Source organism: Triturus cristatus, chromosome 3_2 (assembly GCF_964204655.1).
Source record: "Triturus cristatus chromosome 3_2, aTriCri1.1, whole genome shotgun sequence".
In the NCBI taxonomy this organism is placed as follows: domain Eukaryota; kingdom Metazoa; phylum Chordata; class Amphibia; order Caudata; family Salamandridae; genus Triturus; species Triturus cristatus.
In genome coordinates, this window is record NC_140584.1 from 527,404,469 (window position 1) to 527,421,729 (window position 17,261).

The following is a 17,261-nucleotide window of genomic DNA, read 5'->3' on the forward strand; positions in this document are numbered from 1 at the left end:
ATTTCTTACAAAAAAATGTTATAGCTCCCACCCGTCTAGCATATGCTTCTTCGAAATTCCGAATCCTTTTCATTTTATGAAACCACTTTAAATGTGAAGAAACATCTCTAGGTTTCCAATTCTGCAGGATTAGGGATCGGACTACAGTACAAGAGATAAATAAGAAGACTTCTTCCGCCTTCAATAACAATATTCTGCCCTTGTATAGTCCAAACAAAACTGCCTCAACCTCGGGCTGAACTCTCTTCCCTATTGCTAATTCTATATCGGCAAATATAGCTATCCAGAAGGGTTCTAACCGTGGACAAGTATAGAAAATGTGGTGCCACCCTCCTGCCCCATTGGCCAGACATCGGAAGCATTTGTTTTCAACTTCAGGATACCATTTTTGCATAGCTTCCGGAGTCAAATAGGAGAGCCAACGTGATAAAAAGGCCATCCTTTTAAAATTGGCCGCGCGCAAGGATTTGCTTCCTAGATAGGATATAGCTTCCCAATCCTTACGAGATAAGATACATTGTGTCTCACGACCTATTTTGGCCAAATGGGCCTCTATCAGAGGGGCATGCCCCTGGTGATGTAGCAATCGATACCAGTTCCCCACCCCTTTTTCTTTGGCCCCATAGAGTGCCACCAGAAGATCATTGGGGATATCAAAAATTCCATTATTTTTTAAAAAAATGAACAATTTGCAGATATTTAAAAAAACACGGTTTCCTAGGGTTTTCTGCCCTAGTCATTATCTCTTCCCAAGTAATCATCCTATTCTGGATGCCAAAATGTCTTAGCTCCTGTAGCCCACAATCTTCCCAATTTTTTTAATGGTTTTTCCCGGAATTGGAGACCAAGGCTAGTGCATTCTCTTAATCCCAAATATTGCAAGCCCGAGGAGCCAGTTTTTAAAAAAAAGAACTGAAGCCTAGAAGAATATTCCTTTAAAGTCTTGTATCTGGTTTCTTTAGGAAGTTTGGAGGTTTTTAAAAACACTCGACTTTGACAATGGATTTCTTGTAGCATTTTGTCAATAAAAAAATATCATTTGTATAGCTCATTTAGGCTTTTTATTAACTACATCTTTTACTTTTTGATTTATTGATATAAGTTCCATTGATATTATTTGACTCCGTTCACCACATATTTCTTGTATGACTTCATACTGATAGTTTCATTTTACATTTGATGAATTGTGAACATAAATGCTATTGTTATTCTTTTATAAACTAAATAAATAATGCACAGAAACAGTGAATTGAAAGTAATTTACCACTAGGCAAACTTCATTCGACCAGTTCAGTGACTGCATACTGTGTACTTCAGAAGGAGTAATTGACCTTGCCTTGTCCTCCATGTTCCATCATTCATTTCCACCTGTGCCTGTGTCATGCTTCTCTCACACACTCCCACCCCCTTTCGTACAATACACCTGATTTCTCGTGAAGAACGTGATTTCCTACTTACGGCACTCTGGAAGCATGCACCTCTCCACTTGTTCCAGCTCTTCATTGCAGTCTCCGAGCTCCGCTGGGGATTTCAGCATCCTTTGCCTCGTCCTCATCCCCTTGCCACAGGTCACGCTGCAGTCACTCCATTCGGACCATGGAGACAACACGCAAGGAATGGTATCTTAATAACAAAGGCAAAGTGAATTTCAGAGTGAAGAAGGACACTAAATATAAAGATGCAGAACCCTTTAGCTGTGAGCAGAGAACAGATGTTCAAATCCTTCTTTCGAAAATTTACATTAATCAATGCCATATATGTACTTGCCAAGTAAATGATTTAAACAGCAAAGCGTAAAGCTTGAAGTATTCGAAAAGTAAAGAAGATTTCATTTATGTTTTTGAGAAAGCATGAGTGGTGTTTCCTGGCAGAACTGCTGCAGCTTCAAATTTCCTAAAGCAATTCATGAGAACGGTATAAAGGTCTAGTCTGCATGGTGTGCTTGAAGTGACATGGGCCTCACCCCTTTTTAGGTTGAGCCTAGCGGCAGCACACATACGCGGCATGCTGTAGTAGGGCATGCTGGGGAAGTCTCATCCACGCTCTGCCCATATTTGTAATTGACTTTGTGTCATTGTCCTTCGAAAATGCTAACTTTTGATTGAATACGAGGCTTGCTAAGCCCCGCATTGGTACTGCCTTGTCTCCATTTGTTAACGCCCATAAGGACTCGACCTTTTCTTGGCTTGTTACACGTGGGCTTTATCTGGTGGGTGAGCACTATTTTGATATTGGACACTGATGGGGACAATGGCGGCTGCAGCGCTATGCGCTCTAAATTGTATGCTTTTTAATTTAATGAGCGCGGCGCCCGCTTTAGGGACAACACGCTAACCTTATTTATTTATTTATATTTAACATTCATGTTGAGCGTGGCGTCCACTTCTGGGACACCGCACTCTGTTTAATTTTAAAAAAATGCTTTACTTTCATAATGAGTGCTATGCCCGCTTCAGGGACACCGCGCTTTGTTTGTTTGTTTTGTTTACTTTAAAACTGAACAAAAATAATAGGCATTGTCATTTACAATGCCAATAGCTTAAACTTGCGTAAATGCGAGACCTATTGCACTGCAAATGCTTGTTGAGTTTGAGTTCAAGTGCCCCATCATCGGGCTCAATGACTGAGTTACCTCACTTCCTTTGATGTTATGATGGTGTAAAAGGGCTTGTGATTTCACTTCCGCCTCCTATGATTTTAACAATATGATGTTAAAAAAGTTTAACCTCCATGTTCACCTCCATACTACAAGATGAAGAGAGAATACTCCATGTATTCTTCAATCTTTAATATTTGTCTCAGTAATTTCGATATATATATTTCTTATTTACTTTGAACATTTATATGACTTATTGTCTTACAATTTTTATATGCATATATGGACATGTGAGTAACACTTCTAATTAATCTGACTGAGCTGTAGACGCTGTAGATATGGCTTATGTGAACAACCGTGAAATATGTGTCATCAGTTCAAAACATACTAAAGTGTACAAAAAAGTGATGGATGGCAAACTTGAATTAATCTCAGCCACTAGTATTTACTTGGGCTGCATCCCAATCCATCATTATTTTGCAGACCATACCACCTCAGTTTGGAGCCAGCCATATCAGTCTTGACCCTTTTGCATTTGGAACAGTTCAGTCTGAACTGCCTAGCCAGGTCCTCCTTGAACTGGAACACAAGTAACTCAAGACCGGTTTTTCCCTTATTAGGGATCATCAGTCGGGTATAGCTTGGAAAACGGAGGGGGGGGGGCAGTGGTGACCACAAATATCCTATTAAAACTCTTGTTATGTATCTGAAGCATCAAAGTACTAATATACTGCCCGTTAAGTGAAACACAGAATATGTCCCACTACCTTCACATAGTAGAGATGGGACATGGAATGGTAAGAGCTGCAGTCTCCATTCTAAGCATTCAATAAAAGCATGGATATGTTTAGGAACGTGACATTAATTTATGTGATATGGAATAACCTAGAACAGGTTCTTTACCACTGACTTGTTTTCTACTTAGTACAAATGACATTTTGGGATACATTTTATGACTATAACAGCAATTTATTAAGTGTACATATAAATAAATTTATCATACCGTTATATCTATCATGCTGTTCCTAATGTTGGGGTCACTTCTTTAAAAACACAGGGCCTCATTTATGAAAAGTGTTGCATTGCTGCGGTAAAACAGCAATGCAACACTTTTCAGTGCTGCCCTCCTTGCGACACCATGGACACGCAGTATTTACTGTACGGCGCTCCACATCGCAAGGATTGACAGATACGTCAGGAATACTGACTTATTTGTCGACGCAAAAATGGTGCACTGCTGGAGTGTGTCTGGAAACATAAGCAAATCAAGCAATTTATCATTTAACACGGGGCAATTCCAATGTGAAAAGGCCTAGGTCACCCCTTACGCCTGCTTCAAGAAGGCATAAGAATTTGATGCAATGAGGTCATAGAAGACTCACAGCAAAATCTCATATATTTCACTGCAACACTTCTACTGGCATTTTCTGTGCCGGAACGCCCATCCTGCATACATTCTATCTGTTGCAGGTATAATGTAGCACAGGGATTTAGAAAGTGAATATGGCGCAGTGTGGCACATTTTTCATGCCACAGCAGCATCACAAAACGTGAAGCAAGAGCAGTGTAAGGGCCTCATAAACAAAGCCCAAAGTGACTATTTATGTGCACTGAATGTTTAGGTATTCCATGTTGCTGTTTGTGCTATGAACGTCACTTGATGGTTTCATGGCTTTTATTGAATTTTAGCATGACAGTGCATTTTTGAGAAAGAAGCACTATACCAAGTAGAGTAGGCATGTTCAAATAAAAGTCAAGTTCTTTTAACAAAACCACTATCAGGGGAAAAAGGAGAAAAAACTGTTTCGAAAAATCAATATGGACAGCACTCTGGTTGAACAATATATGGGATGGGAAAACAAGGAGTCATCCACTACAGATCCTTTCCTTACAGCTTTTCATGCCGACAGGTCCAGTAATTTTTGACTTTGCAGGCGACTCTTAATCAGTGGCGGCTCCTCCTTTAAGGTGCAGCAGCGTCGCCCCACTCACTGTTCTGCAGCAGTGAAAGAAAGGAAATATAAAATGGTAACAAATTGATGTTATCATTTTATTTGTTACTGCTGCGGCAGCATGGGGGTGGAGGCTGCTCTGCTCACAGGGCGGGGAGGAGTGGTGGCACACTGAAGTGCGCATTCTGCTTTGGCCGGCCGTCACGGACTGGCCAACCAGTCATGCTCACTTAGCATGTTCTCCACTCAGGCTGTAATGCAGCCTGTGTGGAGAACATGCCCCCAGTCCCCATCTGAGCACCAAACTATGGCGCTCAGACCAATCACAACGCTGCAGTGCAGCGTTGTGATTGGTTTAGGGGAGCTAATCACATTACTGCATTACAGTGTTGTGATTGGCTCAGGGAAGCCTGGCTGCTTACTGTTCAGTGGAGGAAAGATGATGTGGGATAGAGTGGCGAGGAGTTAGGTGTCTCTCTTTTTTTTACTACCACTACCCCCTCACCCCCGCCCCAGCACCCAAGATCAGTGCCGGCCGCTACTGCTCTTAATCCAGTACTCTCCAGAATGAGGCACCGGAATATTGATTGAAAATTCATCACGATCAACTTAGGTACATTGGCAAAGATCAGAATGTCTCAATAGGGATAGATTGAGAAATCACCACAGGTCAGAAGGACAATGGTACGAGCCTACATGAAATATTTAAAGATGGGGAAATGTCATTGCATCCAGAGGGGGAGATAGCTGAGCAAGACATAACAAAATAACAGAGTGAGGAACATATACTCCATTTCATTTGGGTGAGCAGGCAGAGAAAGCTAGGAATTGGTAGGAAGGCAGGTTGATCATTAGATGGTATCCATTAGGAAGTAATAGGCATTTATCAGAATGGAGCTCACAGCCTACTGATGGCATTTGTATGAGCAAAGGGATCTTATATGTGCCAAGAATCTTATCGGTCTTGGCTGTGGCTGTCCTTCCATGCTAGCAGCTATCAGAAGGTATGACCTTTAGGTTGAATAATGGCTATGAGAGAGTGGGGAAGATAAATATGTGGTCGTATGATCATTGCTTGATGATCCCTTCCCCTCACCTCCATGTCAAACCAATGGATGTATGGTGTGCTTCATATGATGAAATCTGTGTAGGTTGAGGAGAGAAACGAAGCAGTGATCAAAGTAGTACGAGTCTATGAAGGGCGTAGCAATAGAGAAAACCCCAGACTGGGGTACAGCTCACATCTACACTAAATCATCCCTTTGGCACTTGTATTAATTGGTCTTCATACTTTCTACTTCAGCAACTGTGTGATGTACGTTTGTCTGCACCCTTCTTCTGTTGGGTTTTGAAGTATACAGGTTATGCACCGGAAAGTAGCACATGAAAAGCAGTACGAAGGGTATAAGGTGTGCAGTGGCAGGATGAAAAACATAATAAGATCCTAGAGTGCTTCTTTCCATTTCCCAGCCGTCCTCTGTTCAAGGGTCCCTATGACACCTCAAATAGATGCTGGTTTCAATGGTCTGAACAATCTCCGGTGAGTGGCCTCATGTGTACTGCAGCTGGTGGAACAGGAGGCAAGGGGGCTAGCGTCTCGCAGCTCTGCAGGCTTCCTGGGTACCCAAAGCAGCCACATCGGTGAGTACACAGACTCTACAGCAAAGAGAATATAAGAAGCCAGGATGCAGGGGTCCATGCTACACTCTGAAGAGATGCGTTCACCGACCACCCTATATGACACCCTTCCAAGCAATTCAAGCAAAACTCACAAATCAAAGATCATGGGCTTTCTAAGCAGCAATGGAGTTTTTCCATACATCAGAGAGTTGCCAAATACATTAATGTGAATGTTACATCGGCTAAGAAAGGTGTTAAAGAAAGCAGAATACTTAGTGAAGTAATTCAGAAATAATTTTAGGATATTTAGGAAATTTTGGAATTCATTATCAACTATATTTTTGGATTTAGCAAACAGGCTGGTTTTGTAATCAGCAAGTTGCACATCTTTGGAAAAAGTGGATTTTCTTGTTGAGAAACTTTTAAAGCTTGTTTACATTTGTTGGGCATGTTTGAATAAAATTGCTAAATATTATAGAGAGATAAGTAGTTTATTATTTTTTTATCAAACCTATTGTGACTTTTTTTCCAAACTACTCAAATTTGGCCCTGATTACGATTTTGGGCGGATGCCTGATTTGGATGTTACCACCCACAGGGCGGTCGGAAACATCCATTCTTCAATGGAAGCTTGTGCGGCGGGCGGAATAGGCCTGCAGCAAAGTGGATGTTTTTAAACATCCCTGCACCATGTGGAAGGCACCATGTGGTGTCTAACACATATTGGAGGGATGTTAAGGGGACACCATAGTTGCCCCCCAGGCCCGATTGCGGAGGACCAGGGCCCCTTCCGAGGGCCCCCAAAGACACTTTCCGGCAGCCTTTTCATGTCGGAAAGGCCTTCATGACCTGGCTGTCGGAAAGTGGCCTCATAATCCTAACTGCATGCACACTACACCGTCATTAGGGGAGTATGCTGGTGTCTGACGCTCCAACAGGCTCCTTTACCCCTTCGGAACCTCATCGAAACCCCCCGCTGGTTTTGTACCGACTGCCGTCATCCTTATACGGCAGTTGGAATGAAACCTTTGATGTCGGGCGGAAAGCCTCTGACCCCTGGTCGGAGGCTTTCCGCCCGACATCGTAATCAGGCCCATAATGTTATTAACTGCTAAGAAAATACATAGACTTATCAGGATAATGGCTTGACATCAATACCAAACTATTGTACACATTAAGAAAAAAACAGAACACATATTACTGCACATCCTCGCCACATCTTAATGTCAAATTAAATTGTAAAGTGTCTATTGTCTCAATTTAAACGTTGAATGTAGCATTAGGTTGCCTTTTGACAATCATCATGATTTATTGATCAGTTAGGTTAGACAATTACTACTACCTCTAATGCATTTAACTAATCTTTCCTTGCAGTAAATTGCTCTGAATTACACATAACATGTGCACTCAGAATCTACCACTACACTAGTGTTAATTTGCCTAATCGTTAGTTGTTTTCTGATATTTAGTTCTAATAGCAGCACATTTCAATCTAAAAAAAAGTTCTCAGCCTGTGAGTATGCGGGATACTTAACTAGTGCTGAAGGAAAACCAGCATTTCTTCTATGAGACATGCATAGCCAAAGACAAAACTTGACAGAGCCATTGAAAGAAGTGAATTGTTTGTTCTTGACTGCCTAGACTGAAAGGGCGTGATAGCTGAAGAAAAGATGGGCAATACCGCAAGAACGCAATGTAATCAACTGTTTAGAATATTTTGATATTGAAGCATATTGAACAAACGTATACAAAGGCAAATAAATAAACAAAATGAGATCGAAACAATATTAACCAGAAACGGAAAACTAAGTGGAAGGTAAACATTTAAGTTTTTAAAAGAGACCGAGGAAAGATAAACTATGACTTGAAAAATTTTAAAAAATGATTTGTACTATTAAAATAGAGAGGAAATATATCATTAGATCCGAAATAGAATCAGTATACTGTTGTTCATCCTTGATTACGGTCAGCATGATATATATGCAGTTCACAGACTATACTATGAAGAAATGGTTAGTTAAGTAACATTATTGTGTCATTATTACTTACGACATTCGGGCATCATGCATTTTTCAACTTCTGTTGTTTCTGTTTTGCACATAGATCCATCTGCTGGAGTCATTTTTATCATCCGGTGTCGCTTTTTCATGCCCAACCCACAGGTGGCGCTGCATTCATCCCATTCTGCCCATTCTGTCACAATGCAGCTACTGGGAGCTTTTTTTATGCAGAAAGAAAAATATGTCAAGGATTTAAAACACATCAATAGAGAAATAATAAGAACAATTTTGTTGTTGAAATCCTTCCAATGAGAGACATTTCTGACAGTTAATTGTAATGAATGGGATCATAAACATAGTGGGAAAACATATGAGGTATGCTGTTCTCATAAAATATTGCCAAAGAGGTCAAAATGTAAACGTGGCCATTATACACATATAGGTCTGTTACTGAAAGGGCGAAAATGTGCCCTATTATGGAGATTGTGCTGCCTCCAAGGCAGCTGCAAAATTGCACTGACCCCAAGGCAGTGCATTAAAAAGAGACAGGGAACAGCTGTTTAAAAGCTGCTTCGTGTTTCTCTTTGCAGGCAGCAACCCACCTCCACTTTTGAAAGGGATTAGAGATTTCCCTTGCAGGAGGCTGCAGTGAGAGGCTGCACCACCCACAGTGGGATGTTTGGGATGTTTGGGAGTACACAGTGCCCACTTTCATCCCTCAAGAGGGCTATCTTTAGGGGGCACACTAGCAGAGTGCTACCTTTTTGTGGCACACTTTTAGTACACCTCTTAAGTGCTTGTTTGCCTCTGTGCAATACGGCATGGGCGCAGGGTCAAAGTGATTCCCTCACTGAATGGGAACACCATGCAAATGAGGGAACGCCCTCTTGAGATAGCACTACATGTGTGTCAGCGCTTTCTGTATTACAGAAAGGGCTGCACAAGCTTCTGCGGCCCCTTCAGTAATACCAAAGTGGCTCGGGGAAGCACAAACTGGGTGCAAACACCGGTTATGCCCACAGGACACTTTCTGTAATATGACACCTTGCTCACTATGTTTTACCATTCCACAGCAATGAAGTACTAGGGACATCCAACGTTGTTAGAAATGGGGGTCTCTAGTTGGCAAGGGTTTGCACCTTGGTCCAAGTAGAGACTCTTCTTCCTAGTCAGGGTAAGGGGGATACACTTCTAAAATAACCCCTGATCACTCCGTAGCTTGACATGAGCAGACAGGCTTATCTCAGAGGCAGTGTATAAAGCATTTGTGCATGCATACAGTTACACAGTGAAAATACTACAAATGGACACCACACCAGTTTAGAAAAATAAGCAAAACTTTATCTAAACCAACAAAAACTAAAATCCAACACACAATACTGTAAAAATGGTTACTGTGCAAAATAACCTTTAAATTGCAGGACTAACAGGAAACACAGTTCCTTTGACACAGTAGCTCCGTTCTGGGCTACTGCAATACTGAACACGACAGAGTCTCACAATTCCAGTCAACTGCATTGGTGCGGGTCAGCTAAAGCATTGACAGACTCTGAGACAATACATTTCATGTTGCGGCCAACACACCGATGCGAGTTGGTGGGGGCAACAGTCGCGGTTGCGATGTGAGGCGGAAGCGTTGCAGCATGCGGTGTTCTCATGGCTCGGTGCAGGCAGCAGCTCGTTGACGGAGTCAGTGAGACCAAAGCTTGCGTTGCAGGGTGAGACGATGCTTAATGCGGTGCGGGCAGTTCACAGTGGGGCGACGGAGCCGGTTGATGTTTGAGTCAGGCAGCAACGGAATCGGTGACATCAGTGCAGCGTGTAGCGAAGCGGTGCGGAGTGTGATGCCCATTGGATGCAGTGCAAGTAGCGGCTCGTTGATGGAGTCGGTGAGACCAGCGTTGCATTGCAGAGTGAGGCGGTGCTCTCTGCAGGGCCTTCCGGACACGGGATCCTGCGACGGATTGGGTGACAGAGTCGGTTGCCCTTGTCTTCTGCGGCGACTGAAACCAGTGGATCCAGAGACTGTGCCCAGAAGGATGGTGAGGTCTTTGCTGTTCCAGAGACCTCATGAACAGGGGGCAAGTTCCACTTCAAGCCCTTGAATATACTTTCTCAAGCAGGACACACACACAGTTCCTCTCCTTGGCATAAACAGCCACTGCAGGCCAACCCCAGACAGCACACACCAAAGAAGCAGTACTCCTCCTCCAGTTTCTCCAGCTCTTCTCCTTGACAGAGGTTCCTCTTGAAGTACAAAACTGATCTAAAGTTTTGGGGTTTAGGCCCCTCTTTTTATACAGTAAAATCATTTGTTTGCTGGTGGCAGAGAAGCCCTGTGCCCAGTTGAAACCAGCTCTGTCCTCTCTGGTGCAGCTTCCTGGCAGGAGGTGAAGGGAGCATTGTGTAAGGCGGACCGGGCCCATTCAGGTAAAAGGAAATCTCCTCCCCCTACTCTAAACGCAGCCCAGGTCTATTCAGCCCATCCCTGACTCACCCTGGAAAGGCAGGATACACCTAACCCCTCCTCCCATCAAGATGCACATCCCCAGCCCCTGTCACTCCAAAGCCAGACAGTTAATACACATCCTAGCAGAGGCACACTGGATGGCCAAGCAAGAAAATACCTACTTTCTAAAAGTGGTATTTTCAAACCCAGAATGCAAAAATCACCCTTACTAAAAGATGCATCTTAACATTCTGAGTTCAGGCATACTAAACTTTATTTTCCTATCTTGTTTCCCTAGGTAGTTGTGCTTAATAAGATGTTATAAGCAAACTCCCCATTCTATCCTATGGGAACAGCTAGCCTTACAATAGTGAAAACGGATTTGGCAGTTTTTCACCATCACGACATGCCACAGATACCAGGCCATGTCCTACCTTTCACATACACTGCACCCTGCCTACAGGGGCACCTTGGGCCTACCGTAGGGGTGACTCACATGTAAGAAAAGGGAAGGAAGGTTAGAGCCTGGCAAGTGGGTGCACTTGCCAAGTCTACATGGCAGTACCAGACTGCACACAGGCTCTGCACTGGCAGGCCTGAGTTACATTTACAGGCTGCTTATGAGGGTGGCACAATTAGTGCTGCAGGCCCACTAGCAAAAACCAAAGGAAATGATGGACGGAGTGTTGACTGATCTGGGTTTAATCCATCACCGTTCTTTAGCCCACTCTGCCACCCCAGTTCAGACATGGCCATATGCAAATCAGTCTGACCCTGTGCCTCATGGGAACAGTCCAGCCCAAACTGCCAAGCCATGTCTTCCCTGGACCGGAAACAAGATTCCTAGGACCGGTTTCTGGCATTTCAGCCGTCTTCAGCCAGACTTGCTTGAATCCAGTGGCAAAGTGAGCAAGGGACTCACATCTGAGCATACCCTGCCAACTTATGGCGAACAGAGCAAAAACCAAAGGAAATGATGGACGGAGTGTTGTACATTGCAAGCACTCACCCCCAGTCAACTGATCTGGGTTTAATCCATCACCGTTCTTTAGCCCACTCTGCCACCCCAGTTCAGACATGGCCATATGCAAATCAGTCTGACCCTGTGCCTCATGGGAACAGTCCAGCCCGAACTGCCAAGCCATGTCTTCCCTGGACCGGAAACAAGCTTCCTAGGACCGGTTTCTGGCATTTCAGCCGTCTTCAGCCAGGCTTGCTTGAATCCAGTGGCAAAGTGAGCAAGGGACTCACGTCTGAGCATACCCTGCCAACTTATGGCGAACAAAGCAAAAACCAAAGGAAATGATGGACGGAGTGTTGAGCATTGCAAGCACTCACCCCCAGTCAACTGATCTGGGTTTAATCCATCACCGTTCTTTAGCCCACTCTGCCACCCCAGTTCAGACATGGCCATATGCAAATCAGTCTGACCCTGTGCCTCATGGGAACAGTCCAGCCCGAACTGCCAAGCCATGTCTTCCCTGGACCGGAAACAAGCTTCCTAGGACCGGTTTCTGGCATTTCAGCCGTCTTCAGCCGGGCTTGCTTGAATCCAGGGGCAAAGTGAGCAAGGGACTCACGTCTGAGCATACCCTGCCAACTTATGGCGAACAAAGCAAAAACCAAAGGAAATGATGGACGGAGTGTTGAACATTGCAAGCACTCACCCCCAGTCAACTGATATGATTTACAGGCCCTGGGCACACACAGTGCACTGTACTAGGGACTGACTAGTAAATCAAATATGCCAATCATGGAATTACCAATCCATGTCAACAATTTACAAAGGGAGCACTTGCACTGTGGCACTGAACAGCAGTGGCAAAGTGCCCTGAGCATCTAGGCCAGCAAAACGAAGTCCAACACACAGCAAAAACACGAGGAAAAGGCAAAAATACAGGGGAAACACATGCCAATGATGCCTGGTCTAACAAAAGTTCTATCTCATCAATCACAATTACATTTTGTGATAATAATCAACTAATAATTTCCCATTTCCCCAGCGCCCTGCACAGGACAGGATAGCATTAAAAATGTAGTTTTTAGAATTACACCTCATTGTGAAAAGTAAAGTATAGCACGAACAATGTTTCTCTAGAATATATAAAATACCTTGTTTTAAAAAAATGCTAATAAACTAAAATTGGATTTTTGTGCCCTCTCGTGATCATAAAAATGCAACGTATATATGCAACAAAAGAAAAATTGCCTCAATGACACATATTAGCGCATGGCTGCGCATTGCGATGTGACACATTGCAAACTATGGGTTACCATCCAATGCAAATCCAGATTTTCGTTGGATTGTAAATACAAAGCAAACACTTAGCTTTCTGTCTGTGCAAACCAAATGCAAAGTTGTAAATCTAGGCCTTTTTGCCTATGCATGGACCTCTGAGACTGAACTTGAAAATGTGATGGCTGTCCTGCTTGACAATGATGGTTTGCCTTTTATATTTTTAATATGGGAGGAAACTTCAATTGAGTTTTAATGCTTTAGTATTGTTTCTATTATTATGCTAATTTCATTTGAGATAGTTCCTTAAAGTTCAATGTTGTCACTCCATTGAATGTCACAAGGGCCAAAAGTTATTTGAGGTAATTTCCCGAGCAGTGAGGACCTCTGGCAGTCTGGTGCATTGGCATAGATGCGCGCAAGCAGTTCTTTGATGCTTCATTTTTACCACTTAGTAAATCATTGCAATATTACTGGGTGTGTATATTCAGTCATTAACTATGCAGCTCCGCCAAGCCATAAATTTACATTTAGTACTGCAACCTGGACACCAACTTTACCATTAGTATGCTTGTAAGTCAAATCGTCAGGACAAAAAGTACTTTAACATTCAAAATGTGTCACAGTTCTGAAAGTTACAAGGAAAGAACTACTGTGGACCCAACCACTGCTTATATCAAGTTGCAGTAGTTTAGAGCTAGTAATCGCGGAGTAATTAGCACGAGAGGGAACCATTAACCAACAATTATGCTGTCACACAACACATAACAAACCTGATATATTGGCCATTTAGCTACTCATCAAATACAATCACACTGAAGTAATCTGTTTTAGTTGGACTGAGTTATGACTGCGTGTCTGTAGTGGTATATGTTCTTTACCCAGCGGTCTTTTTGATGCAGCAGGTTACCGCGATACCATAAGTACCATGCAGGTAAGTATCACGCAGGCCAATTTTCAGGTATTTTTTATATTTAAACTACATAATTATAAAGTCATGTCAAAAAATGGCTAGGGGATGGGAAAAGGTTAAGGGATGGATAGAGGTGAAGTAAGTTAGTTTTTTTTTAAGGTTTATGGTTGGGTAGCAGTCAAGGGTAGAAAGGTATTTTTTTTAGTTTCAGGGCAGTTTGAGGTAACTGGTTTTTAGGGCTCAGGGGTGGGTAGAGGTAAAATGAGGTAAGACTTTTTTCGGGGAAATAGAGGTAAGGGGTTTGTAAGGTTCATTGGTGGGTAACGGTAAAGGGAGGTAGGGGGTTTCTGGGGTTCCGGGGTGGATAGAGGTTAATAAAAGTTAGGGGTTTGAAAAAAAGACAGGAAGTTTGAGGGGGTTGCCCCCAAAACTGGAAAAAGGAAAAATAAGGGGAGTTTGGTTTATCAGGGGGTTACTATAACTTGCTTTACTAACCTTGGTTTATGCCATGTAGGACTGAGGTGTTTAGAAGCTCAGTGAAGTCAGTTGCAGGGCCCGATGCAGGATTTGAAGACTGGACAGTGTACGGTTTAGTTACAATATACAAAGCTTTCTTTTGCCTTGTAACTTACATTGCATTGTCACGGCTAATTGCTGAGAACAATACCAATGATGGCTGTATTTATGGTGGCGTAGGTAGGCTGCAAAGGTAAATATGCAGCTTTTTCTTGGAAAATGTTGCATATCTTTTGGATTTTTATCTCTAATAAGCTAAGGCAATTCTCAGAATGCTGGGTGGAGGCACACACCTGATAGAGCGTTGCTGATGCGAAAATTGTAGGGGTGCATCATATTCATTGTTAGTCAGCACCTGCATATAACTGAGCATGTTATCCAAGAATAATGGAAATGTATTAATTGAAATAGAAAGTAGAAATGTAAACAGGCCTCAAGAGAAGAGAAAGGCCACCAGTTATTCTGAAACGCATTGGTGTATGTGTAATGCTTAGTATAATAATGTCATGCATAAAGAGACATTAAGTCATGTTAGAGGAATGAAGAAGGTAGTTCTCTTCAGTATGAGACGAATAATTAGAATTGGTAATTGTAGTGTGTTTAGTTTGAGGCCTAACCATATATATAAAGTGAAGGCCTTCATTTATTTTAGCCATGCTTTATTAGGACGACAGGATTTTAGCAAAGCTTAAAATGCAGTAAGTTGTGAAACCTCATGATGTTAGGGGTTTTTTTCTGTTCAGCATTTGGCTGCAGGTACAAGGCCATGTAGCTCGTTAGTTAGAATGAGTCTTTGTTCAAATGGAATGGAGACAGAAGGAGTAGACATGAAGGGAGTAGATTGGAATGTAAAGTTGCAACTCCTGGTACAGAGAAGGCCTGGGACCCAAGGTCGAATTTGTGGAAAGGAAGATGAAAGGATCCAAATGGAAATCTACTGAAGGAAGAAGCTGCCTGAAGGGGTGTGCTGAAGGGCGTGTACAGCCTTTTGGGGTTTTTGTATTAGGGACAGAGCCCCGTGGGTTGGGCAGACGAGACTTAGGAGAGGGACGGAAAGGAGCATTATAGATCGAGCTCTCATATGGTGAAGACTTCTTAGGAAGTTTCACTGCTGACACCTTTTATGCGATCCTCACCTGGAAGGGAATGTTGAGTAGGGATGTCACCTTAGAATAGAGTAGGGACAGAATTGATTTGATTCATGACTGTAAACTTTGATATCACAGTGGCCATAGGGTACTTGATGCTTTTGGAAGCTGTAATCTTGTTTATCTTTAGTCGTATGCGAATACTTCGTAGACTAGCATTTGTATTAGTCCCCATTTATCTTTTGTGCCTTGTATTGAGGTGCCTATATATTCAGATGTTTTTGCTGATAATAAAAGGTCAACCTCCCAGATTATGAGTCTTCTTTTCTGAGATGTCAAATTGCAGTAAATACGATTTGATAATTGTGTTTCTTCCCTCTACGCTATTCTGCAAGTAAAAAGATCCTGGCGACCTGAGTAGGTTCTTGTAGATAATCAGATGAGATCAAGAACCGGCGTTCCCAGTTGGTAGCAAACAAGGATGGTTTCTTTCTGATAGCGAGGGAAGATTGAGATTAGGATAAGTGATCCTTGAGGCCCATCAATGATAAGTGAGGTTGAATCATCGGAGGGCGAACGGCAGACGACCTGGCGGACAGACGTAGACGGCGAGTAGCAGTGCGGCAGCAAGCAGAAGCTCGAAGAGTGAGTATGAACAGGATACGATGTTGTAGATTGCGGTGTTGTATTGTGTGAGATGTTTTGCGGAGTTGATGTGAATGTTGTGTGATTGTGAGATCAGGCTGTGAGCGCGCGCAGCCCGGGAAAAGTCATAGGCGATGAGAAGCCTAAGCGAGAGGGTGTAGAAGACCATCGATCACCTGGACCGAGATAGGGGGAGTGAATGTATGAGTGTGTGACAACCTGACGCTGGTCGTGGGTTGTTGTATGTGGAATTGAGTATTTGAAACCTATCAGAGGCGATCTGTCTGCCCGGCAGGGACCGACAGTAACCAACCGAGGTCGACAATTTCGAGAGACTGTGGACGGACAGCCAGAGGCTGTGGACGGACAGCCAGAGGAGTAACTTGTTTGGGATCAAACGGTTATTTCAGCGTGTGAATGGGACGAATGCAAGGGTGAGATGAGCGGTGTGCAGGAGGGGAACTGCTGCGAGTGGAGGAACAGTGACGTCAGAAGGTGTCGCGCTGCGATAGGCTGGTTGGTGTAGTCCGCGCTGTCATTGGTGGACAGATACTCGGAAGTAAACAGAGATCGTGTGCGTTTAGCATTTGGTCATTATGAAATGTTTTAAAGTTTTCCGAGAATTGTGTCGGGGGATGAACATGTGGTTACTCGAGAGGGTGCGGAGGCCCCTCCGGAGGACACGCCAGCACACTACATGGCAAGAAATGTAGGGTTGCATACCATAGTTTGGCTTGAGAATTGGCATAAAATGACTCAAGGTGAAGGAGAGTTAGCGTTCCCACGGTATGGTTCATTCAGATTAGCGGTGTTGTATCAGCTGAAGACTGTGATGGCAGCTTTACGACCTATGCCGAGGCCCACACAATTTGAAGCACTACATGCGTGGATTAGAGCAGCGCATGACAAGGAGAGAGGCAGAAATCAGGAAAGGGTGAAAAGGTCAGTCCAGGCGTTCCAAGATGCTAGATGGGATGCAGCGGAGAAAAGATGGAGAATGCAGGCAATAGATGGACATAAATCATATCCTTTATTAGAGACGACAGAAAAGTCAAAGGAAAAGACAGTCGACGGGGAGGAAGACAGTGACACGGATGATAGACTGGTAGAAAGGTTGTTATCCGAGAGACCACCTCCATACAATCCAGATGCCTCAGAAGGCAATGAGACAAAAGAAGAAGAGTGTAGGGGAGCAGTACCCCGATCAGAAGTAAGAGTAGAAGGAAAGATCTCTATGGGAACCGAG

At 43.3% G+C, this 17,261-nt stretch overlaps 1 protein-coding gene across 2 annotated transcripts in view; it reads right to left on the reverse strand.

Annotated features, from left to right (window-relative positions):
* The window catches only part of SPON1 (spondin 1), a 1,174,735-nt gene that overhangs the window by 39,569 nt on the left and 1,117,905 nt on the right, over window positions 1-17,261 (reverse strand). For both annotated transcript variants that reach the window (XM_085648231.1, XM_085648230.1), the window contains exons 13-14: window positions 8,218-8,385; window positions 1,459-1,623 (exon numbers count right to left, since the gene is read on the reverse strand). In XM_085648231.1, the coding sequence (XP_085504357.1) occupies window positions 1,459-1,623; window positions 8,218-8,385 (333 nt within the window). The remainder of the gene's footprint in view (window positions 1-1,458; window positions 1,624-8,217; window positions 8,386-17,261) is intronic.